Source organism: Rutidosis leptorrhynchoides, chromosome 1 (genome assembly GCF_046630445.1).
Source record: "Rutidosis leptorrhynchoides isolate AG116_Rl617_1_P2 chromosome 1, CSIRO_AGI_Rlap_v1, whole genome shotgun sequence".
Lineage (NCBI taxonomy): Eukaryota > Viridiplantae > Streptophyta > Magnoliopsida > Asterales > Asteraceae > Rutidosis > Rutidosis leptorrhynchoides.
In genome coordinates this window covers 112,456,292-112,482,086 of record NC_092333.1, presented here as the reverse complement: position 1 = coordinate 112,482,086, position 25,795 = coordinate 112,456,292, and the positions used below count along the sequence as shown (strand labels likewise).

Genomic DNA, 25,795 nt, shown 5'->3' with positions numbered 1-25,795 from the left:
CCTTAAAAAAAAATGACAAAATTGCGCCGATGGTCTATCATGTTTGTATCAAATAGCATGCTTAACTTTTATCTGATGACCCTCAACTATCGTTTGTTAGCACTGATGACCCCATCGATAAACCCCGTTAGTTTTCAGCTGTTATATTTCCTCACGTGCTAGGCATGTGAGGGTATATTTGTCCTTTGTGTTTTGATTATAACCCCACACTTCATACCCAATATTTCAATCGTTCCTGACAAAAAAGGTTCCCAATTATAAACCCTAATTTTAACTGTAGGCGAGTTTGATTTGATGTAATTTTCGAAAATCGAATACCCTAATTTCAGTTGTTCTTATATTCTGTTTTTATAGATTAACGCAACCCTCCAATGTAAAATTTGAAATCGTTCATTCGTCCCCAATTGCAAAACCCTAATTTCAATCTCGATCAAATTGAACAACAATTGATTTCCAAGATGGTTTGATGTTAGTGTGGACCACAAAAGAATAACCGGTTTTCAGGTAATGAAGCGATTACATCCTTTTATGTCATGATTCTTTTTATGTTTTATAAACTGCTGGCTGCTGATTAGCATTCAAATACAGTTTGCTCCCGGCAGTTCATCGGAAGTGCTCACAACATCTGCAGATTCACGAATTCGTGTTGTTGATGGTGTTGACCTGGTCCACAAGTTCAAAGGTAACACACCAAGTAAATGTAAAGCTTGACAATTGTTTCTTATATTTTGCTTCTTCTGTTATATATTTTGTGTTCTATTACAGGTCTTCTCAATGGCTATCCCATTGCTTGGTATGACTGACACACGTTGGGATCTTCAAAATGGGTTCACTGAACCCACCGGTCTAAATAGGGATCATGACCAGCTTGAAGAGGTGTCCAATGCTAACCATGATTATACCAGGACTGTTAAAGTAAAAAAAAAAAAAAAAGAGTGATGCAATAGCCAAAATTTCCTAACAATCTTGAAGATTATGTTGTTTTTTAGTAGGTTAGGGTTTGCTATGTATGTGTACATGTTTTAAGTTGATGAGTACCTTGAATCTTATGTAACAGTTATAATTACTCCGTTTTGTGATGTAAGTTGAATGTTATGTGACTTTTAAACAATGAATGAAATATTTTTCTTTTGAATAAGTTTCAATCAGATTACAAGAATTGTGATGTAAGTTGTATAATGTATTCTGCGAATGTGTATTTCAATCACATTGCACCTTATATAACTAATCGTATGACCAAAAAAGGCTACTGTATGTTATGACCAACTGTATGTTTATGACTTTGTTTATGACTAAAAGGCTTGTTTTGTATCTTAATTGTATGACCAAAAAAATTATGCTTTATAATGACTGAAAACAGTATGGTACCCATTTACACTACCTATTTAAAAGCCTACTAAAAGAGTTCCCATTTTTGACACCCTACTTAAAGACTACCAATTTTTGACCTTTATTAAAATAGTACCCATTTTGACACCTTTTGAAAAGCCAACTAATGTGACTTATGCAGTTTGCTAAACATCACCTAGAAAAAACACCTGTGCAGTTTGCTAAATACTTGTTTCATTATGACTAATGTGTCATCACTTAGCAAAAACTAATGTGTCATTATGACCATACTGTGTATGCTTTATAATGGCCAAAAATACTTGTCCAGTACTCCAGTTTGCAAAGAATCACTTATTCAGTTTGCTAAACATCACTTATGACCATCAACTTTGTGACCTTATCAAGTGACAATAGTAAGTTTGTGTAGTTCACACAATTTAGTACCAATTGTCTTGACACACATTTAAAGTGACTTCACAAAATGTACCACAATTTAGCACCACAATTTAGCAGTCAACAATGATGTACCAGAATAGCAGTCAACATAATAATACCAGTTTTAGCAGTCCACAGATTCAGTTGCAAATTTTTTTTTTTTTTTTTTTTTTAGAACACTCTTATGACCTGGTAGTACTTTCACATAACATCACCAACTGACCTGTTATGACCTATTTTTATTATTATTATAGAACACTGTCATGACCTGCAACACTTTCAAATGACCTGTTATGAGCTGCAATTTTTTTTGTTATTTTATAGAACACTGTTATGACCTGGTGTTGACCAGTTTTGACCAACTTCACACCACATCACCAAATGACCTGTTTGACCCAGTTGAGCAAATGAGCACTTTGTAATGGTATTTTAGTAAAAAAAAAAAAAAAAAAAAAAGGTCAATAATCAGTATGTTATACAATTTGAAGTCCAATTTGACACAGTTTGACTCTAATTCTTCTTCAAGGCTTTTCACATCAAATTCAAAACTATCAACACCATCATATAAACTTATGTTACCATTCAAATACTCTTTGTTTGGTGGTTTACTCAAGACACCACCATGATGTAACTTTAATGTAAACTTTGAAGGATTCTCAGCTGCAACAAAAGAAATCATATAAAACGTAATAAGAATTCTGGTTTTAAAGACATATTTATATATTACTAACATTTTCTTAAATACAAGTATTATTTAGTTTACCAAAGCCCTACATTATAACCATCATATTTCAATTCTAACAAACTTTATTCAAAGTTCTTGATTGATCATAGTGTACATTTAATGATAATTTCAACGTGTCACTGCATTACCAAGACTTACGCTTCATTAACTTGGCGTTGTACACACACGAACAATTCGAATCTAATAGGAGCAACGAGTAAAAGGCAAGCAAAAACCAAAATGAAAAAACAGATTATGAACTTTTATAAGATTAAAGAGTTGAACTTCTTTATAGAGTCACATGGAATGCTTAATTAAAGGTATAAACTTTTACTGTGTATGTAAAATCTTGTCTCAATTAGTGTTTATTAGTGCTTTCAGGACATGTGCATAGCTGTATCAGTTTATCTCCCATAAACATAACATATTTATATATTAACATTTATGAATTAAACTGTACCAGTTTATGAAAAAAATATACTGATTAACACATGAAAAAAATAAACATAAACATAAAATACCATACAATTCCATCAATTTATCGATCCCATAGTCGATTCTGATTGTATAGAATGAATCAATCGGCATCTTAGGTGCGATTGATCATAGGTGTTTTGTTACGGTCGAATGTAAAGTTCTGTAGGGTTTACGTACGTACAGAACATGTAAACCGCACGACACTTTATTTATTGACATATACTGAAACGTGACTGCAATATTTTGTAGACCAAAATATCCTCATGTGCTAAGCATGTGTTTATATTTAACGATTCACTTTTAACGGGAGTTAGGCATAAGGTCAACCGTGTCAAAAATTGATAGATGAGGGTCATCTACATCAAAAGAAAAGATAAAGGTTATTCATGCTATTTGATACAAATATTATGGACCATCGGCGCAATTTTGTCAAAAAAAAATAGTATTAATTATTTAAATAATATTATATATTTATACTGAAAATAATCTGCTAATTCCGTACAAGATCCTTCTGGCACGCGCTCAGCAGGATCGTATTCTAACCACGCTCTTTACATACAGTTTTTGTTTCTATATGTTACCGGGTACTCCGTATATATTAACTTTACATACAGTATTTGAGTGTTATCCAAATTACTCCTATACGTATTTTCCTCGAACACGAGTATATATGACTCCTATTAGGATTAATATTTAGTTTCCTTATATAATTTAGGTTCCCTATTTTCCTCTATAAATATAGGTGTTAAAATCGATCGATAAAATCATCTTCTATTATTCTGTCAAAATTCATACCAACACACACACATTCATACACAATGTATCGAGTAGCAAAAGCATCGGAATATCTCGTCATTACCGGAGTAGGAATCTCCGATATCAAAATCGCTAAAAAGTCATGGATATTTCCCGGTCAATCGTCTTCCGTTTTCGACATCTCACCGGTGAACTACACGTTCGAAGTTCAAGCAATGAGCGCCGAGAAGCTTCCATTCATACTTCCGGCGGTTTTCACAATCGGTCCACGTTCCGACGACGACGACAGTCTCCGTAAATTCGCAAAGCTGATAGCTCCTCACGATAAGCAATCGCAACATGTTCACGATCTGGTGAAAGGAATCATTGAAGGAGAGACACGTGTACTTGCTGCTTCAATGACTATGGAAGAGATTTTCAGAGGAACGAAGGAATTCAAGCAGGAGGTGTTTGAGAAGGTTCAGTTGGAGTTGAATCAGTTTGGATTGTGGATTTATAATGCTAATGTTAAACAGTTGGTTGATGTACCTGGACATGAGTATTTCTCGTATTTAGGTCAGAAAACGCAAATGGAAGCTGCAAATCAGGCAAAAATCGATGTTTCTGAAGCTAAGATGAAGGTTAATATCTGTTTTATTTAGAGTTTTATTTGATATTTGATTTGAAGTTCTATTATGTTATGGTTGAATGTGATAATTAATCTGCATATACATCTAATTTTATTACTAGGTTTTTAATTGTGAATAAATGATACTAAGGATTATGAATATTGATTTTATGTTTATATTATGATATGAATTGTGAAAACTGATTTTATGTTTGAGTTATGCACATTGATTTTATGGTTGAATGATTGATTCAGTGTGATATAGGGTTTCGAGTTGTGGATAATGGATATGATTGTTGAATTATGTCTATTCAGTTGTTTGAAATTCGAATGAGTAATTTAGTGTGACATAGGGCTCAAGCTTTGAGTTATGCATTATCATCTTAGTGTATAAGCTTGAATATGATCTTAAGTAATTAAGTTGAATAGGTTTAAATCATAGAGGAATGAAGTGACTGTTTTATTTTTGAACAAGGATTGTAGCTTTAAAGATGCAGTTCATTACAGCTGTTATAAATCTGCTAAAATATTCAACTTCATCAGGTTTTGAATTGTGGATATATGATATAATGAATAATGAATGATGTTTGTTTAATTTGCTGAAGTTTTGTTAAATAGGATCTAAGCTCTGATTAATGAATGTCTATATAATTTGCACTGGTGTTCCATGTTGTATCTAAGATTTAAACGATTTGAATAGATGCATGTCTATATAATTTGCTGAATAGTTGATTATGCACTATGATTATAATAATGTACGTTAGTCTGAATGTAATTTTAAGTTTTCCAGGCTTTGAATTGTGGATAAGTCACTTTGATAAATGATGTTTTGATATGATTGATTGATTGATTGAAATAGGGTGAAATCGGATCGAAGCTTCGTCAAGGGCAGACGCTGCAAAATGCTGCAAAAATTGATGCAGAGACCAAGATAATATCAACTCAGAGGGAAGGACAGGGGAAGAAGGAAGAGATAAAAGTGAAAACTGAGGTGAAGGTGTTTGAGAATGAGAGGGAAGCTGAGGTGGCTCAAGCGAATGCTGAGCTGGCAATGAAGAAGGCTAAGTGGACCAAGGATTCACAGGTGGCTGAGGTGGAGGCAAACAAGGCTGTGGCACTTAGGGAGGCGGAGCTGCAGAAGGAGGTCGAGGTCATGAACGCATTCACTCGTACAGAGAAACTTAAGGCTGAATTCTTGAGCAAAGCTAGTGTTGAGTATGAAACCAAGGTAAGTTTATTATACATTTTATTTCAAACCTTTTCTTAAAATATAAGTTGAAGCAGTAATTACATCCATTGATGAACAGGAATTTAAATCTGTGCTTCGAGAAAACATATACTCCATATATTCTATTAGCTTACATATGAAGTTTATTGATTCAAGTTGTATAATAAGTACAATTGAAAGTATGTTCTAATCAACCGTTTATCTATATTGCAATGTTTGATATGAGCTTAATGTGTTAACAAAGGTACAAGAGGCGAATTGGGAGCTGTACAAGAAGCAAAAAGCTGCAGAAGCAACCCTTTATTTGAAAGAAAAGGAAGCAGAGGCTAAAAAGGCAATAGCTGACAGTGAGTTATATGCAAAACAAAAGGAAGCTGAAGGTCTTATTGCACTTGCCCAAGCACAGGGTACTTACATTCGCACACTTTCAAGTGCCTTAGGAGGAAACTATGCTGCTTTAAGAGATTACTTGATGATTAATGGAGGGATGTATCAAGAAATTGCAAAGATCAATGGTGAGGCCGTTAAGGGGTTGCAGCCGAAAATTAGCATCTGGACTGGGGCAAATAGTGGTGCTGCAGAGGGTGGTGATGGTGGAGCTATGAAGGAAGTTGCTGGGGTGTACAAGATGTTGCCACCGTTGTTTAACACGGTTCATGAGCAGACTGGAATGTTGCCACCAACTTGGATGGGTAACATCACCCAATCCTAATTCTAAGTACTTTCGTTCCATATGTTAGGTTTTTTTTTTTTTTTTTTTTTTTAATCAAGTCATTACAAATGTTTCTATGATAAATCGTAGTGTTGAGTGCCAATGGGGCTTTGCCTCATTGGTCACCATGTTAACATGGTGTTCGAGGAGACCAGGGTTCGAGTCTCGGGGGGGGGGGATTTTCGTGAATTAACTTCGTGAGCTAACCACTAACATTGCCTTTCAAAAAAAAAAAAAAAAAAAAAAAAAAAAAAAAATCGTAGTGTTGAGTAGTACTTACCGACTGGGAAAAATGTTATAGACAGTTCGTTTTGTTATGCAAATATCTTAACCGAAAGGCTTAAGTAGGGATTCAGTTTCGGGTGCTTTAAGCGGTTTGTGTAGTCATGTTCACAATATTCACTAGAGTTACTTGTCATTTTGTTGATTAGCTTTTTAAGATTACATATCATGAATCAGGGACAAAAAGTTTCATAAAAAATGTGAATATTTTTTATAACTCCGTATTTATTTCTTAGAAGAACCAAAAATAAAAGGTAAGAATGGTAAAAGTAATAGAGGAAAGTTTTCCAATAAAAATGGCTTAACTAGTAATGACCATTGGATCTCCATTGTAGCAAGAGCACTACTCACAGGATCCTACTCTTATGCATTATGCAACCTAACAATAGCATATGAAGATACATACATCTAGTGTGTGAATGCTTAAGCTTGATCTCAGCGTTTTGTTTGTAAATTGCGTGTTGAAACATGTACCAACATGCTTTTCTACAAATTGTGTTTTCTTTTTCTTTTTTTGGTGAAATAGAAAACGTATATAACGAAGGAAATTTATCAAAAGATGAAAAAACCTATCAAAATACGATGGATCCAGGATGGCCTCGCAACTATAAAATCGTAATCTAACATACAAGACAAGCCGGAAAAAATACATGATATAAACTGAAATCAAAAAACAAACCCAAAAGACCTAAACAAATAATAACCAAGAGACGCATTCTTCCCTCTCAAATCCAGTTTAAGAACCTTTCCTCCCTCCGCAAATGTTTACCTGCACGATTCTCAATTAAATACGACTTAGGTGATTCAAAAGACGGAAACCTCACGCTTTTACCAACTACCGGAGGAGGTCCAAGTGCCGACTCGAAAGAACCCACGGAGCCACTCGATGGACCTTCCACCACGTCAACAACATCTTCATCACGTAAAACAAACGTATCAACAACACCCGATCCAACCGCCTTATTCTTTACAATATAATCGAAATAGACAAATTTTTTAGAACCCACATTAGAAACAACCTGAGAAGCAGATGGCCCAATGTCAACACCACAACCTTCCTAGCTACCTTCACTTGAGATTTAAACTGAATAACAGAAGGTCCATGCTCCATGTCCTTTCGACTCTTCCCAATACACTCGAAAATAACGTTATGATTACGCGTAAATCTCCACTCTTTCATACAAGTCTTTTCGCAAACTTTACCGACACACGGGAATGGCAAATATTCATCTGAAGCAATCGGAATGTCGGATCACCTTAAACGGGGGTTAACGATGAACAAGAATTCAACTTCGAAACAGTAGGACACAATGGTTCATCACCCCAACGAGTCTCCTCATCAGAAACCGTTTGCGAGCCAGCATTATTACGAGGATAAAAACCTTAGCAACCAAAGCCACCTTGTAATTCTTGCTTGGTTCCGGTAAACAAATTGTGTTTTCTGTCTTAGATATATCGTGTAACAATTACCCTCAATTAACCAATCAAAAAATGCTACAACTTAAACTTTCTTTCACCAATGCGTTATCGTATAACAATTACCCTTTAATTAACCAATTGTGTTTTCTGCCTTGTAATTCTTGCTTTGTTTGACGTGCTATGTGTAGAGGTGTTTTACTTTGACACTCGTTTCAATCTACTTGTTAATATCAGTTATTAAAAGTATATCGAAACTCCACTTTATTAATTATTTAATTTAATTGGCAATTATTTAACTGGCAATTATTAGTAAGAGTTTAGATAACTTTTTCAAACCTTTATTTATGTGAGCCTCATCCATCTTTAATGGGATATGTGAATAGTTTCATCCAATGACCTCGATCGATCGTCAAAAATAGATAAGACGCCATGTCTTACGACTGCAACCAAACTACGCGTAGTGGCTGCCATGTCTGAAGGCGGCAACGAACCTACTCAAAACAATCGGAGGTCATTCAGGAGAGTCAATAACCGTCACCACCCACAACCATCGCGGACCTGCATTTATGCATTAAAATAATCCTATGAACTGTAAAGGCTTGTTCTTAAATGATATAATTATAATACTAATATATATCTAGGTCTTGTTTATTTTTTAGATATATTTGTCTGAAGATCTGCAGCATGTATTTGTCTGACGATGCTGGTAGTACCATCGAAGATTGAGAACCCCCACCCCTCGAGACTTTTCCAAATCGCATTGAATACCATCAAATGTTGGAAACTCCCGTTTGAAAAGAGAATCAAACCTATAAATATTTAAAATTATAAGTAAAAAATATTATATAAATAAATTTAAGTATAGATATATATAATGTTGCAATATATGTATTTTAAATAATTAAGGTAGATTGAATCGTATCCTTTTGAAATCTAATACTCCGTATTTATTAAATTTACTTCAAAATTTTAATTTAATCATTATCATTTAAATTTAAAATAAAATAAACAAAATATATTATATCAAATATTAAATAGTATTACTTATTTAAATAATACTCCGTATTATATTAAATTAATATTGAATTTTGATTGATCAATCAAATTTTAATATTAAAATCAAAGCCTCAAAATCCGATTCCTTTATATACACACAGATTAATATTATATTTATCATTTTTTTTAGAAACAATGATTTTATTTTATGTGCTACCCTTTTAACTTTAGAAAAATTCTTAACAAATGAAATCAAAATACTAAAATGCGCGGGGTAGTATCCCTGCTATTTTCCGTACAAGATCTTTCTGACACGCGCTCAGCAGATGGTAACAGGAAACAAACTTTCAACACCACTCCCACGCGCTCTGCAAATCGTTTCCTCACCACGCTCTTTACATACAGCTTTTGTTTCTATATATTACCGAGTATAAATTAACTTCAACATACACAGTAAACTATAAGAATTTGAGTCCAAATTCGTCCAAAATATTTTCCTTGTGCTTGTGGACTTGTTGTGCAAGTATTATAAGACTCCTATTAGTATTCATATTTAGTTTCCTTATATTATTTAGGTTCCCTATTTTCCTCTATAAATATAGGTGTTTAATCGATCAATAAAATCATCTTCTATTATTCTGTCAAAGTCGATACAAACACACACACATTCATACACAATGTATCGGGTAGCTAAAGCATCGGAGTATCTCGTCATCACCGGAGTCGGAATCTCCGATATCAAAATCGCTAAAAAGTCATGGATATTTCGCGGTCAATCATATTCCGTTTTCGACATCTCACCGGTCAACTACACGTTCGACGTTCAAGCAATGAGCGCCGAGAAGCTTCCATTCGTACTTCCGGCGGTTTTCACAATCGGTCCACGTTCCGACTATGACGACAGTCTCCATAAATACGCTAAGTTGCTCTCTTCTCACGATAAGGAATCGCAACATGTTCACGATCTGGTGATAGGAATTTAAGCAGGAGGTGTTTGAGAAGGTTCAGTTGGAGTTGAATCAGTTTGGATTGTGGATTTATAATGCTAATGTTAAACAGTTGGTTGATGTACCTGGACATGAGTATTTCTCGTATTTAGGTCAGAAAACGCAAATGGAAGCTGCAAATCAGGCCAAAATTGATGTCTCTGAAGCTAAGATGAAGGTTAATTTACTGTTTTATTTAAAGTTTTATTTGATTTGAAGTTCTATTATGTTATGGTTTGAATATAGTGGACATTTGTTTGAGACTTTGAGCAAGTGATTTAGTGTGAATGTGATAATTAATCTGTATATACATCTAATTTTATTACTAGGTTTTTAATTGTGAATAAATGATAATGGATTATGAGCATTGATTTTATGTTTAATTTATGATATGATTTATGAAAATTGATTTTATGTTCGAATTATGCACATTGATTTTATGGTTGAATGATTGATTCGGTGTGAAATAGTCGAGTTGTGGATAAATGATATGATTGTTGAATTATGTTTATTCAATTGTTTGAAATTGGAATGAGCAATTTAGTCTGACATAGGGCTCAAGCTTTGAATAATGCATTATCATCTTACTGTATAAGCCTGAATATAATTTTAAGTAATTAAGTTGAACAAGGATTGTAGCATTTAAGATGCAGTTCATTATAGCTGGTATTAATATGCTAATATATTCAAGTTGATCAGGTTTTGAATTGTGGATTAATTTAATGATATAATGAATAATGAATGATGTTTGTTTAATTGGCTGAATATTTGCTAAATAGGATCTAAGCTCGGATTAATGCCTTTCTCTCTCCTACTGTTTTCTTCTCTCCCAACGTTCAAAATCCCTAAACTCCCAACAATATTTTTTTCTTTTCTTTTCCTGTAAATAACAGCACAATAGCTGATTAATAGAAGACACCGCCACATTAATCTAACGCGATTTTACTGTACGAACCTAACAGTCTTGCCGGCGTCGGAGCTGTCACGCGCCACAGGTGCAACAGCCGGAGGTGAGTTTTCCGACGAAAGAGTGCGTTTTCCGGTCAATTCCAGGCGGGTAAGCTCTTACTGATTACACCTCTAGCACGGGAACGTTTCTTTTTCGCATAGAAAAAAAAACCACCTTTGCTCGCCGGCTACACTGTCCGCCGTCAATCCGCCGACTGCTACCGGAAATTTTTCCGGCCGGTTACTTCTTCACCTTGATCTTTTGTTAATTGCTTCCCGTTTCTTGCTCTCTATATTTTTTATGCGTTCTACTTAGATTAGTACTTATTATATTTATCTAATATTAAATATTAAAACTAAATTTTTATATATACCCATAATAATATATACTGTATCTATTTGCTGCTGTTTTGATACCTATTTGTATCCATACTACAATTGTTATCATAACATCAACATATACGGTGTATTTTTTATATTTATCTATTAATTAGTAAATATTAAAGATATATAATTATTATTGGCTATATATATACCTATATATTTATATTTATATATTTATCTATTAATTAGTTACATAAATTCTTTTTTTCTTGCTTTTTTTGTTACGTTGTAGCCTACCGGATAATATAGACACCACACTTTCGTATGGTCACGTGAGGTCATGTCCTCCTAGTTTAGGGGCGGGTAGCTTTAGAGGGGTTGGAGGAGGGAGTAGAGTAGCAACCCCAGGTAAGATTAGAGTGGGAAGTTGGAACGTAGGAACTTTGACGGGCAAGAGGATTGAGCTTGTGGATATCTTTCTTAAGTGTAAGGTGGAAATAGTGTGCGTTCAAGAGACTAGATGGAAGGGACAGGAGGCGGTGGACATTAATAACTACAGGTTGTGGTACTCGTGCTCTAGGACAGCTCGAAATGGAGTAGGAATCCTTTTAGATCCAACACACAAGGATCATGTTGTTGATGTGGGTAGGTTTAGCGATAGGATTATGTCGGTAACATTTATAATTAATGAGGAGACGTTCACGGTCATTAGCGCTTACGCACCCCACGTAGGTTTAGGAGAAGCGGAGAAGAAGAGTTTTTGGGAATTGTTAGATGAGGTTGTAAGGGGATGTCCAGCGGACCATCGTTTGATTATAGGGGGGGATCTTAATGGTCATATAGGAGCGGAGGTAGAGGGATATAGGGGAGCCCATGGGGGCTTTGGGTATGGGGTTAGAAATGAAGAAGGGCGCTCAATTCTCGAGTTCGCCATTGCCCATGATCTGGTTGTTGCAAACTCTTTCTTCAAGAAGAGGGATGCTCAGCTAGCCACCTTCCATAGTGGGGGTCATAGTACCCAAATTGACTTTTCCCTTCTTCGCAGGGGTGCCCTTAGGAACTGTAAGGACTGTAAGGTCCTCCCAACCTGGACTTGTTCATCCCAGCATAGACTGTTGGTCATGGAGTTAGGTACCCAGGGACGGGTAAACAGGAGGGCGAGAGAGGTACAACCACTGTTGTAAACGGCGTCCGTTGCGTCCGTTGCGACGCCCGTTGCGGCGTTTTGGCGACTAAACCGTTTCGACCCCGTCTCATTTTCTTATAAGTCGGTCAACGGTCAAAAGTCAGGTCAAATGCAGGAGAAATTGGGTCAACGCCGGCCAAAAGTCAGAAATTCTATTAAAATCAGTCATAAGTCGGTCAAATCAATCAAAATTGACTTAATTTAGTATTCCATTTTGTATTATATTAAGGCTAATAGCAAATATAGGTACAAATTTGTCAACGAAGGTTTTTTAGCTCTAAAATATGTGTAAATATATATTTATATATATATAAGTCAACATTAGTCAACATCCGTTTCGACCCCGTCTCGGCCCCGTTTTTTCCGTTGCGACGTTTTGAGGTCGCTATCGTTTCGGCCCCGTCTCGCGTCTTTTTCAACCTTGGGTACAACAACCCAGAATCCTCTGGAAGAACTTAAATGGAGAGAAGGCGGAGACTTTTAGAGCTAATGTTGTTGAAAGAATGGGTGCTGAAATGGAAAATACAGCCTTTATTGATGCAGATCAGATGTGGAACAACCTAGCATCCACTATTAGAGGGGTGGCAAATGAATCCTTGGAAGTGGCAGTTGGGATGTCGAGAGCCCAAAATGGTTGTAGAGAATCATGGTGGCTTAACGACGAGGTCCAAACTAAAGTCGCGCTTAAACAAGCGAGGTTTCGGGAGCTCACCTCCTTTAGAGGGGGTACACTAGCAGACAGAACTAGGATAGAAAATAGCTATAAAGAAGCCAAGAGAGAAGCAAAGATCGCCGTTACACGTGCAAAAGATAAAGCTTACGAAGACTTATATAAGAGACTAGACTCTAAAGAAGGGGCAAACGACATCTACAGGATAGCCAAAGCTAGGGAACGTCGGCGAAGAGATCTGGTTAACATCAAATATATCAAGGATGAAGCAGGTCAAAGCATAGTGAAGGAAGACAAAATTAGGAAACGATGGGAAGAATATTTCTCATCCCTTTTCGATGGGGGAAGGACTAGGAATGGAGAACCACATGGCTATGATATGGCCCCACAATACCAAAACAACTGTTTCTGCACGAGGATCAACCATGGGGAATGTAAGACCCGAATATTTATCTTGCTTGTTTGTGTATTAAGACATTCGAGATTGGGTTTCGCGGATTATTTATATAAAGTTTAAAATGAAAAAGAATCTGTTTCAGAGAGGCCGCGCGCCGCGCGGGGTAGGGGCGCGCCGCGCCGATTGCTGCTGACAGAACTCCCTTGTTTTTATTTAAATTAAATGAGGGGTAAAAGGGTAAAATCACATGGGGCCGGATTTGTGTGCCATATTAGCTACTTTGGATCAGTTTTGGATCATTTTTCATGTCCATTCATCCCTTCCAAATATTTAGAGAGAGATTGGAGGTTTTGGTGAAGAAGAAGCTCGAATCGTTCAAAGTCTCGGGTTTTAAAGTTGTTCCTTTCGTTCTCGGCTACACGGTGATAGTATTGGTAAGCTCAAACTCCGAATTTCAATTATCTAATTTGATATTCAAGTTAGGGTTTTGAGTTAATTTGTTGTAAAACCCTTTTAGGTGATGAAGTGACTTTAGTGATGCTAGTAATCGGGTTTATTGTTATTGTTGGTGGATTTCGGTTTGGTGAACAAATTGGTTATGTTTAGAACTTGAAATTGGGTTTAATCACTAGGTTTAGTGATTGTGGAAGTATTGAAACCTATTTAGGGTTATTTGGTTGACTAACTTTGACCTTGGGTCAAATTAGGGTTTGGTGGTGATTATGACCCAATTGGCGATTTAATGAAGTTTATAAACTTAAAATGGATTAAGTTGAAGTATAAAACCGAGTTAAATGTGTTTTGGTGTCAAAACTTGTAAAGAATGAGATTTTGACCTTTATGGGTCAAAATTAGGGTTTAAGTGTCATTTTGGGCAAGATAGGTGTTTAACACCTATGATCGGGTTTAATTGGCGTATTAAGACCATTCTCACTTGTGTTAGTGATTATTGATTAGTTTTGGGCACGGTTTGTGCTTGGAAGTGCATTTGGGTCGAAATTGCACTAAGTGACGAATTGGGTTGATTTGTAAATCCACTCTAAGTGTATTATTGTAATTGTGGTAATGGAATAGGTACTTTCCATTGGCGAGTTGCGGATTACTTGGAAGCATTCTTCAAGACTTCAAGGTGAGTGGAATATCTATATATGTATGTATATGATTTATGTGCCCGTGGAAATGGTGTCACATAGCCGTTTGGTGACCATAGTTGTGGGATATAGCCGTTTGGTGACCATAGTTGTGAGATATAGACGTTTTGTCCACATTGATAGTTGCCCGTAGTAATGATGTCACATAGCCGTTTTTGTGACCGTAGTGGTGGGACATAGCCGTTCTTGTCCATAATGATTATTGTGAGTGGAATATGTATATATGTATGTATATGATTTATGTACCGTGTTGATGGTGTCACATAGCCGTTTTGTGACCAAGGTTGTGGGACTTAGCCGTATTAGTCCATGTTTTGTACTAAGGCACATAGCCGTGTTTGTGTATTTAGTGGCAAGTAATAGCCGTGTTTTACTCCCACGTTGTTATTTGAGTTACCCGTACACATAGCCGTGTTGGTGTACGAAAGCGTGAGTAATAGCCGTGTTCTACTCACATTGAGCAAGTGATGCCATAGCCGTTTTTGGAACACTTGAGGGGTGATGCCATAGCCGTTTTTGGAACACCTCGGGGGGTTAGCATGCCATAGCCGTGTTTGGAAGCTAACGAATGTTATGAACATCGATGACTTGTTTCGCGAAGTCGTTCCCTAGCGAAGAGATTGGTTAACCATGAATTGTAATTGTTGATGCTAGCATTTAATTTGATTTATTATTTATATTTATTTATGCTAATGATGTTGCTAGTTGTACGGTTTGACGTTACTAGCTATTGATTGCTTATGAGGTTGCTAGTTATACGATTTGATGATACTAGCGTTTGGTACGATGAGGTAAGTGATTTATGTGTATTTATGTGATGTCGTGGATGCGAGTAGGTAAGTTGTATATGCATGTATATATTTATTCTACTCACTAAGCATTAGCTTACCCTCTCGTTGTTGACTCTTTTTATAGATTGCATGCGGATTGGTGGCTCGGGTAAGCGCGAGGACTAGAAGACTTGCATAGTTTGCTTTAGAGATTTGCTTTTGGATTGTTTAGGATTGGGTAGCGTATCCCCAATCGCCATGCTCGGCTTCGTTTTGTATTAAAAGTCTTACGGTCAAATATTGCATTTTGGTACTCAAGGGGTAATTTGGGTCGATGTGGGACCCGCTTCGTAAATTTGATTTTATTAATTAAACGTGCTAGTTTTTCATATATGAAGTCATGGTTAAAAGCGTTTTAGCTAAATGTGTCGGGAACTAGTCAAACATTTTCATTAAATTGACTTCCGGGGACAGCGGGCTGTCCAGGTGGTTTGGCGCGCCGCGCGGCCACCTGGCGCGCCGCGCAGATGGCCTGCACCAGAAAATTTTTTTTTTTTGTTGTTGAAATTTCGTCGTGTTTGGTCGGTTACGGTTTGGGTTGTTACAAGTGGTATCAGAGCATGGTCTAAGGGATTTAGGTGACTTGAGATAGGTGCCTAGACTTAGACTTTGTGTGTGCTTACTTTGTTGCGGGACTTGTAGGATTACGGGTCAGGAATAGGTTTAGTTAGTGCCTTGTTATAGGTTGACTAACGTTTGTATTAGTAATGCGGATATTATTAATATGTTATTCGTGTTGTGAAAATAATTCTCGCGTATGTTTGTATCGCGTAGAATCTTGATGTGTTTGTTTATGTGATCGAGCGAGACGGTCGTTGTACTAACAAGTCGATGCGGCGTGCGTGCGTAATAAGAACTTGCAAACCTTATTACGGGTGCAAATCGCGTCTAACGAGTGATGTACGACGAGTGTTTAGCAAGATGGGACGGGTTGTGCGTGCGATTTTATACGTTCGTGATCTAATCGTTTTGCATTTTGAGATTTGACGACGCGAAACGAGATCGAGGCGAATAACGTGGAGTTTAACGCTAGAGTTGCGGCCGCCGTTGCGGAGCAAATGAGAGCGTTTCGAGAAGAAATGGATAGGAAGTATTCCAAACTTCAAAGTAGTGGCGAAATGAAGCGTTATCTTAAGAGCTTCATGAGGACTAAACCACCGATGTACGACGGGAAACCGGATCCATTGGTAAGCACAACTTGGATTTCGGATGTCGAAGGGCGTTTTCGCACGATCGATTGCCCTCCCGAGAAGAAGACGAGGCTCGCAACTAGTTTGTTGCGGGGTAGGGCAAGGGATTGGTTGGATGGTAAGATTGATCTTGTTGGTGGTGAAACGTTTATGGTCTTATCGTGGGACGAGTTTAAGGAGGAATTCTTCGAGGAGTTCCGGACTTCGGCCGATTTGTGGGAATTGCGTAATGAGTTGCGAAATTTGCGACAAGGATCTATGGATTTGAGTACTCTTAAGACGACCTTTATGGCGAAGGCTCGTTTTTGTCCGGAGTATTTGGGGAATGATCGTTTGTTGATGGGGGATTTCTATCGGACCTTGAATGATGACTTGAAAAGTAGGATTAGTCGGGGTCAAGCGAAATCGTTTTCGGAATTATTCGACTTGGCTAGAGGTTTCGAGTCGTATTCACGATCGAAGAGGGGTGAATCTTCAAGTGAGAAAAGAGTTGTTTCTTATGGTGCTCCGAGTAAGAGGACTAAGGGTCCGAGTGTGAGCACGGGTGGTACGCGAACGGGTATATCGGATTCTAGTACGGCTAGATGTTACAATTGTGGCGTAAGGGGTCACAAGTCTTGGGAATGTTCGGTACCAAAGGGTGGTAGTATGGTGTGCTTCAATTGCCAAAAGGAAGGACATCGTAAGTCGGAATGTCCCAAGTTAGCGGGGACGGGTGCGGCGAGGAGACGTTAAGGTACGTTTAATTTTGATAAATATGTCTTTTGATTATTTATTAAATGCCGTTTGAGTTTGAGTTGCATGCCTTTGTTGTGTATGTTATGCTATGGGTGACGTTCCTAATGGAAGTACCCTAAGGTGATGTTTGATTGTCGGGCGAAGGGCGTAAGACTTGGTGCAACCAAGCGTTCCTTAGTATTTGGGGTATGTTTCTACCAAGCCACGGAAATGGTTTTGGTGTTCGATTGTTAAGCGCGTGTTCGCTTGCGTGTCGAAGTTGACGAATCATGAGGTTCGTCGGTTGGTTGGAACCCTTGAGATCGAGTGTTTTAAATCTCGATGGGCGTTGGTAATGGAGTCTTTATGACGCGACGTTAGGTGCCTCTTTTATACCTACTAGCGTGGTGTCGACTCCGATTGTGTTGTAGTTACATTGTACTTAGGGTACCGGGAGGAACCCTTAAGTATACGAGTGACTCGGTGAAATTGACAACTATAGTAATTGGATGATTGCGAGGGTGTAGTTTGTGTAATGCGTGGTACACTTTTCGTTCGAAATGTTTAAGGATTGTTTGAAATCCTTCGTATGCTCAAGGTTGGAGCAAGATGTGGTAATGGGTCGTGTGTACCCAATCGTTGGTAAAGTCTACCTTTGGTAGCATTGTACGGTTGTACGAGTGTGATATAGGAACGTGGTTCCAAGAGGGGGAGTCGCATTTCCGCACGAGGAAGTTTTAGTGTGATATTTCGGATGATGTTTTTGGTAGATCCGGAAATTTCGTTGAGACCTAGTTTTGGTCAACTTGTGGTAGAGTACAATTTTGGTTAAATTGTACTTATGATATTGGATTGGAATTACCACTGAGGTGGTAATGTGGTAAATCTCGTTGAGAGATAATGGACGTGTTTGGTGAGCAAGGTGAAATCCTTCGGTTAAGGGAGGTGTGTGTCGGATTCTCTTTTGGAGAATCATTGTTTGGTACCTATGTTTGATATAGGTGGTTCTTGCCCGATTGTGGGGATGGTTAGTGGTATCCGTTAGGATTCACTATAGTGTAGCAGGGCGCGATGTTGCACTACTCGTTGTTTGAGGCCGAAAGTGCGTATGTGATCGATGAAGCATGATCTTTAGGGTCCGCTGACTTCATCGTGGTATTGATGATTTATGAAGCATGACCTTCGGGGTCCGCTGACTTCATTATGGTACGGTTGAGTGATGGAGCATGATCTTTAGGGTCCGCTGACTTCATCACGGGAGTACGTGATCGGTGAAGCATGATCTTCGGGTCCGCTGACTTTATCCGGTGTTGAGATTTGGTGAAGCATGATCTTCGGGTCCGCTGACTTCGCCATAGTAGTGGATCGCGTGTGGTTTCGGATTCACGATGACGCGTGTGGTTTCGGTCATCATATTGTGGAAGTGGATCGCGTGTGGTTTCGGATTCACAAATGACTCGTGTGGTTTCGGTCATTGTATTGAGGAGTGAGTCTCGTGTAGTTCGGATTCACAAATGACTCGTGTAGTTCGGTCATTCCTCCGGGATAGTGACTCTCGTGTAGTTCGGATTCACTATGGCGCGTGTAGTTCGGCCATTCCCGATTGTTGTTGTGGTGAAGGTAGTGAGTCGCGTGTAGTTCGGATTCACTAAGGCGCGTGTGTTTTCGGCCAGCCTTCGTGTTGTGTGATCTGTCGGTTGTTTTATACACCGATGGTGGGGTCGTGAGGACCATGTTGTGTGATTAGTGATGCGATAGCCGTGTTTCGCTCACATGTTGTTACGGGTGTGACGAAAGTCGATTTTGTACACCTTGGTTTAGCGTTGCCATCATCGTTTTGGACGCTATCGGTTTTAGCCGTTTGTTATGATGTTACGGTAGTTGCGCTTTGGTCGTATTGCGCACTACAAGGGATGTTAGTGGTTGGTGTTGTCCGTAAGGATTCGTTTGGTTCGGTCTTCATCGTTCCGGGTTGTTGACCTTAGGTTGAGACTTGGTTGCTTTTAGCGTTGTACTCGGTAATAGTACGCTAAGGGATTTATATCTCGGTACGAGATTGGTTGAGTTTTCCTGATGTTAGGGAATGAGCATGGTTTTAGTGCTCGGATTGTGGTTTTGATAAATCGCGGGTGACGATTTAGTTGTGGAAGGCGATTCGTTGGAAAGGAATTGCTTAGGAAAGTCGGATTGGGACTTATGTCGAGGACCGTAGGGTGAGGTCCACTTGGTTAAGTGATGAGGATCACGAGGACGTGATCGAGTTTAAGTGGGGGAGAGTTGTAAGACCCGAATATTTATCTTGCTTGTTTGTGTATTAAGACATTCGAGATTGGGTTTCGCGGATTATTTATATAAAGTTTAAAATGAAAAAGAATCTGTTTCAGAGAGGCCGCGCGCCGCGCGGGGTAGGGGCGCGCCGCGCCGATTGCTGCTGACAGAACTCCCTTGTTTTTATTTAAATTAAATGAGGGGTAAAAGGGTAAAATCACATGGGGCCGGATTTGTGTGCCATATTAGCTACTTTGGATCAGTTTTGGATCATTTTTCATGTCCATTCATCCCTTCCAAATATTTAGAGAGAGATTGGAGGTTTTGGTGAAGAAGAAGCTCGAATCGTTCAAAGTCTCGGGTTTTAAAGTTGTTCCTTTCGTTCTCGGCTACACGGTGATAGTATTGGTAAGCTCAAACTCCGAATTTCAATTATCTAATTTGATATTCAAGTTAGGGTTTTGAGTTAATTTGTTGTAAAACCCTTTTAGGTGATGAAGTGACTTTAGTGATGCTAGTAATCGGGTTTATTGTTATTGTTGGTGGATTTCGGTTTGGTGAACAAATTGGTTATGTTTAGAACTTGAAATTGGGTTTAATCACTAGGTTTAGTGATTGTGGAAGTATTGAAACCTATTTAGGGTTATTTGGTTGACTAACTTTGACCTTGGGTCAAATTAGGGTTTGGTGGTGATTATGACCCAATTGGCGATTTAATGAAGTTTATAAACTTAAAATGGATTAAGTTGAAGTATAAAACCGAGTTAAATGTGTTTTGGTGTCAAAACTTGTAAAGAATGAGATTTTGACCTTTATGGGTCAAAATTAGGGTTTAAGTGTCATTTTGGGCAAGATAGGTGTTTAACACCTATGATCGGGTTTAATTGGCGTATTAAGACCATTCTCACTTGTGTTAGTGATTATTGATTAGTTTTGGGCACGGTTTGTGCTTGGAAGTGCATTTGGGTCGAAATTGCACTAAGTGACGAATTGGGTTGATTTGTAAATCCACTCTAAGTGTATTATTGTAATTGTGGTAATGGAATAGGTACTTTCCATTGGCGAGTTGCGGATTACTTGGAAGCATTCTTCAAGACTTCAAGGTGAGTGGAATATCTATATATGTATGTATATGATTTATGTGCCCGTGGAAATGGTGTCACATAGCCGTTTGGTGACCATAGTTGTGGGATATAGCCGTTTGGTGACCATAGTTGTGAGATATAGACGTTTTGTCCACATTGATAGTTGCCCGTAGTAATGATGTCACATAGCCGTTTTTGTGACCGTAGTGGTGGGACATAGCCGTTCTTGTCCATAATGATTATTGTGAGTGGAATATGTATATATGTATGTATATGATTTATGTACCGTGTTGATGGTGTCACATAGCCGTTTTGTGACCAAGGTTGTGGGACTTAGCCGTATTAGTCCATGTTTTGTACTAAGGCACATAGCCGTGTTTGTGTATTTAGTGGCAAGTAATAGCCGTGTTTTACTCCCACGTTGTTATTTGAGTTACCCGTACACATAGCCGTGTTGGTGTACGAAAGCGTGAGTAATAGCCGTGTTCTACTCACATTGAGCAAGTGATGCCATAGCCGTTTTTGGAACACTTGAGGGGTGATGCCATAGCCGTTTTTGGAACACCTCGGGGGGTTAGCATGCCATAGCCGTGTTTGGAAGCTAACGAATGTTATGAACATCGATGACTTGTTTCGCGAAGTCGTTCCCTAGCGAAGAGATTGGTTAACCATGAATTGTAATTGTTGATGCTAGCATTTAATTTGATTTATTATTTATATTTATTTATGCTAATGATGTTGCTAGTTGTACGGTTTGACGTTACTAGCTATTGATTGCTTATGAGGTTGCTAGTTATACGATTTGATGATACTAGCGTTTGGTACGATGAGGTAAGTGATTTATGTGTATTTATGTGATGTCGTGGATGCGAGTAGGTAAGTTGTATATGCATGTATATATTTATTCTACTCACTAAGCATTAGCTTACCCTCTCGTTGTTGACTCTTTTTATAGATTGCATGCGGATTGGTGGCTCGGGTAAGCGCGAGGACTAGAAGACTTGCATAGTTTGCTTTAGAGATTTGCTTTTGGATTGTTTAGGATTGGGTAGCGTATCCCCAATCGCCATGCTCGGCTTCGTTTTGTATTAAAAGTCTTACGGTCAAATATTGCATTTTGGTACTCAAGGGGTAATTTGGGTCGATGTGGGACCCGCTTCGTAAATTTGATTTTATTAATTAAACGTGCTAGTTTTTCATATATGAAGTCATGGTTAAAAGCGTTTTAGCTAAATGTGTCGGGAACTAGTCAAACATTTTCATTAAATTGACTTCCGGGGACAGCGGGCTGTCCAGGTGGTTTGGCGCGCCGCGCGGCCACCTGGCGCGCCGCGCAGATGGCCTGCACCAGAAATTTTTTTTTTTTTGTTGTTGAAATTTCGTCGTGTTTGGTCGGTTACGGTTTGGGTTGTTACAGGGAAGTTAGAGTGGCCCTACGCAAGATGGGGAGAAACAAAGCAGTAGGACCGGACCAAATCCCCATAGAGGCGTGGCGGTGCTTAGGCGATGATGGGGTTAGGTGGTTGACAAACCTTTTCAACACGACGTTTAGAAGCGCAAAAATGCCAATGGAGTGGAGACTGAGCGAGGTTATTCCCATTTACAAGAACAAAGGGGATGCGCAGACGTGTAGTAACTATAGAGGTATAAAGTTACTTAGCCATACCATGAAACTATGGGAGAGAGTGATTGAGAATAGGCTTAGACGCGAGACAAAGGTGTCAGAGAATCAATTTGGGTTCATGCCAGGACGCTCCTCGATGGAGGCAATTCACATTATTAGAAGTCTTATGGAGAAGTATAGAGAGAAACAAAAGAACCTACGCATGGCTTTCTTAGACTTGGAAAAAGCTTATGATAGTGTCCCACGAGAGTTGATTTGGAAGATCCTTAATAGTAGAGGTATCCCAAGTAGGTATATAAGAGCTATTATGGACATGTACCAGGGGGCGAAAACTCGCGTTCGGACGACAGTAGGATACACAGAGTATTTCCCAGTAGAAGTAGGTTTACATCAAGGATCTGCTCTTAGCCCTTTTCTTTTCGCTTTAGTCTTAGACGACCTGTCTCAAAGGATACAAGGGAGTATCCCTTGGTGCTTGATTTTTGCCGATGATATTGTTGTAGTATCGGAATCCCAGGATGAGCTAAACAGAAGGCTGGAGCAATGGAGGAATGCCCTGGAACAAAATGGACTGCGGATTAGTAGACTTAAATCGGAGTATCTTAGATGCGACTACGGGAGGATCGAAGATCACAATGATACTGTGGATATTCGTATTGGGGATCAGGTCTTACATCCACAGGATTCCTTTAGATACTTAGGATCAATGCTACACAAATCGGGAAGGATAGATGAGGATGTGTCTCACCGTATAAGAGTAAGATGGTTGAAGTGGAGAGCTGCGAAAGGGGTTTTGTGCGACAAGAAGATACCCCTTAAATTGAAGGGGAAATTCTTCAAGGTAGCGATTAGACCGGCCATGTTGTACGGATCGGAGTGTTGGCCAATGACGAAGGCCCAAGAGAGGAGGATGGAGGTGGCAGAAATGAGGATGCTCAGGTGGACGTGTGGTAAGACCATGCTAGACATGATACCTAATGGAAGTTTTAGAAAGAACTTAAAAGTTGGGAATATCGTCAACAAGATGAGAGAAGGACGGCTTAGATGGTTTGGCCATGTAAGGAGGCGGCCACCCACAGCACCGGTCAGGAGAGTGGAAGCCCTCACGGTTGGCGGCGTAAGGAGAAGAGGTAGACCTACACGTAGGTTGGAGGATAGACTGAAGCTTGACATGAAGGAGCTTTTATTAACCGAGGACATGACTTCTGATAGAAATTTGTGGAGGAGTAGAATTAGGATTGATGACTAGGTTGTATATTTATTTTATTTTATTTTATTTCCCTATTTTTAATTTTCTAATTAGTTTTATATATTTTTATCGTATGCCTTTTTGCCTACTTGCTTTTGTGCTTCATATATGCTTTGTATTTCCATGTTTTTTTTTTTTCACATACTATACTTATACTTATTGTAGCATTTTCGCAATTTGTTGTGTGCATTACATTATACTTATTTATATGTGTTATTGCACTATACCGTTACATGTTGCATTACATTATATCGCATTAAATTACACGTATTTACATGCTACATGTCTTTATGCTTACATAGTTTACTTATATGTTTTATACTGCATATTATAACTACATGCTTTATACCTACATGCTTACATACACATATTATACTTACACGACTTGTTATACTTGCATATTTGACACTTACATTTTTCACTTATATGTTCTTTTACTTTACTTTGTTACATGCCATATTTATCTTTACATTTTCCATGCTAAGGTTTCTTTTTTATCTACTTTACTTGCTTTTTAGTTACTTCACTTAACGGATTTCATGGTTCTTCTGGCCGGAGGTCCTTGGGAAGCAGCCTCTCTGCCCTATAGTATAGGGAGGGACGACTTCCTCTAGCCGCGGACCGATAAGTATCCGTGGGGGGAGGAATGACTTCCCTTTTACTCTAGGGTAGAGGAAAGACTGTCTACATCTAACCTCCCCATACTCCACTTTAGTGGAATTAGGTATTGTTGTTGTTGTTGTTGTTGTTGTTGTATTATAATTTGCACCGGTGTTCCATGTTGTATCTGAGATTTAAATGATCGAATAGATGTTTTTTTGACTGATTATGCGCTATGTTTATATCAATGTACGTTGGTCTGAATGTAATTTAGTGCTTTCCAGGCTTTGAATTGTGGATAAATCACTTTGATAAATGATGTTTTGGTTTGATTGATTGAATTAGGGTGAAATTGGATCGAAGCTTCGTCAAGGGCAGACACTGCAAAATGCAGCTAAGATTGATGCAGAGACCAAGATCATATCAACTCAGAGGGAAGGAGAGGGGAAGAAGGAAGAAATTAAAGTGAAGACTGAGGTGAAGGTGTTTGAGAATGAGAGGGAAGCTGAGGTGGCTCAAGCGAATGCTGAGCTGGCAATGAAGAAGGCTAAGTGGACCAAGGATTCACAGGTTGCTGAGGTGGAGGCGAACAAAGCCGTGGCACTCAGGGAAGCAGAGCTGCAGAAGGAAGTTGAGGTCATGAATGCATTCACTCGTACAGAGAAACTTAAGGCTGAATTCTTGAGCAAAGCTAGTGTTGAGTATGAAACCAAGGTAAGTTTATAGATTTTATTTTAAACCTTTCTAAAAGTATAAGTTGAAAGAGTAATTACATCCATTGATGAACAGGAATTTAAATTCGTGCTTCGAGAAAACATGTAGTATATTCTATTAGCTTACATATAAAGTTTCTTGATTCAAGTTGTACAAGTACAATTGGAAGAATGCATTAACTCAACTGTTTATTTATTTTGCTATGTTTGATATGAGCTTAATGTTAACAAAGGTACAAGAGGCGAATTGGGAGCTATACAAGCAGCAAAAAGCTGCAGAAGCAACTCTTTATTTGAAAGAAAAGGAAGCAGAGGCTAAAAAGGTAATAGCTGATGGTGAGTTATATGCAAAACAAAAGGAAGCTGAAGGTCTTGTAGCCCTTGCCCAAGCACAGGGTACTTACATTCGCACACTTTCGAGTGCCTTAGGAGGAAACTATGCTGCTTTAAGAGATTACTTGATGATTAATGGAGGGATGTATCAAGAAATTGCAAAGATCAATGGTGAGGCTGTTAAGGGGTTGCAACCAAAAATTAGCATCTGGACTGGGGCAAGTAGTAGCGGTGCAGAGGGTGGTGATGGTGGTGCTATGAAGGAAGTTGCTGGGGTGTACAAGATGTTGCCTCCGTTGTTTAACACGGTTCACGAGCAGACTGGAATGTTGCCACCAACTTGGATGGGCAACATCACCCAATCCTAATTCTCGGTACTTTAGTTCCATATGTGGAGTCTTTTACTTAAGTCATTACTAATTAGTAATTACTATGTTTTTATGATAAATCCTAGTGTTTAGTAGTACTTACTTTGGGAAAAATGATATAGACAGTTCGTTTTGTAATGCAAATATCTTAACCGAAAGGCTTAAGCAGGTATTCAGTTTCGGGTGCTTTA

At 38.5% G+C, this 25,795-nt stretch overlaps 1 protein-coding gene and 1 pseudogene across 1 annotated transcript; both read left to right on the top strand.

The window, feature by feature from the left end:
• Window positions 1-3,783: 3,783 nt before the first annotated feature.
• On the top strand, window positions 3,784-6,268 carry LOC139864023 (flotillin-like protein 1). Its single transcript, XM_071852615.1, has 3 exons — window positions 3,784-4,341; window positions 5,188-5,556; window positions 5,801-6,268. The coding sequence occupies exons 1-3, from the start codon at window positions 3,784-3,786 to the stop codon at window positions 6,266-6,268; spliced, it is 1,395 nt and encodes a 464-aa protein (XP_071708716.1).
• A 3,374-nt stretch (window positions 6,269-9,642) lies between these two features.
• Window positions 9,643-25,604, top strand: LOC139864011 (flotillin-like protein 1; annotated as a pseudogene).
• Window positions 25,605-25,795: the final 191 nt, after the last annotated feature.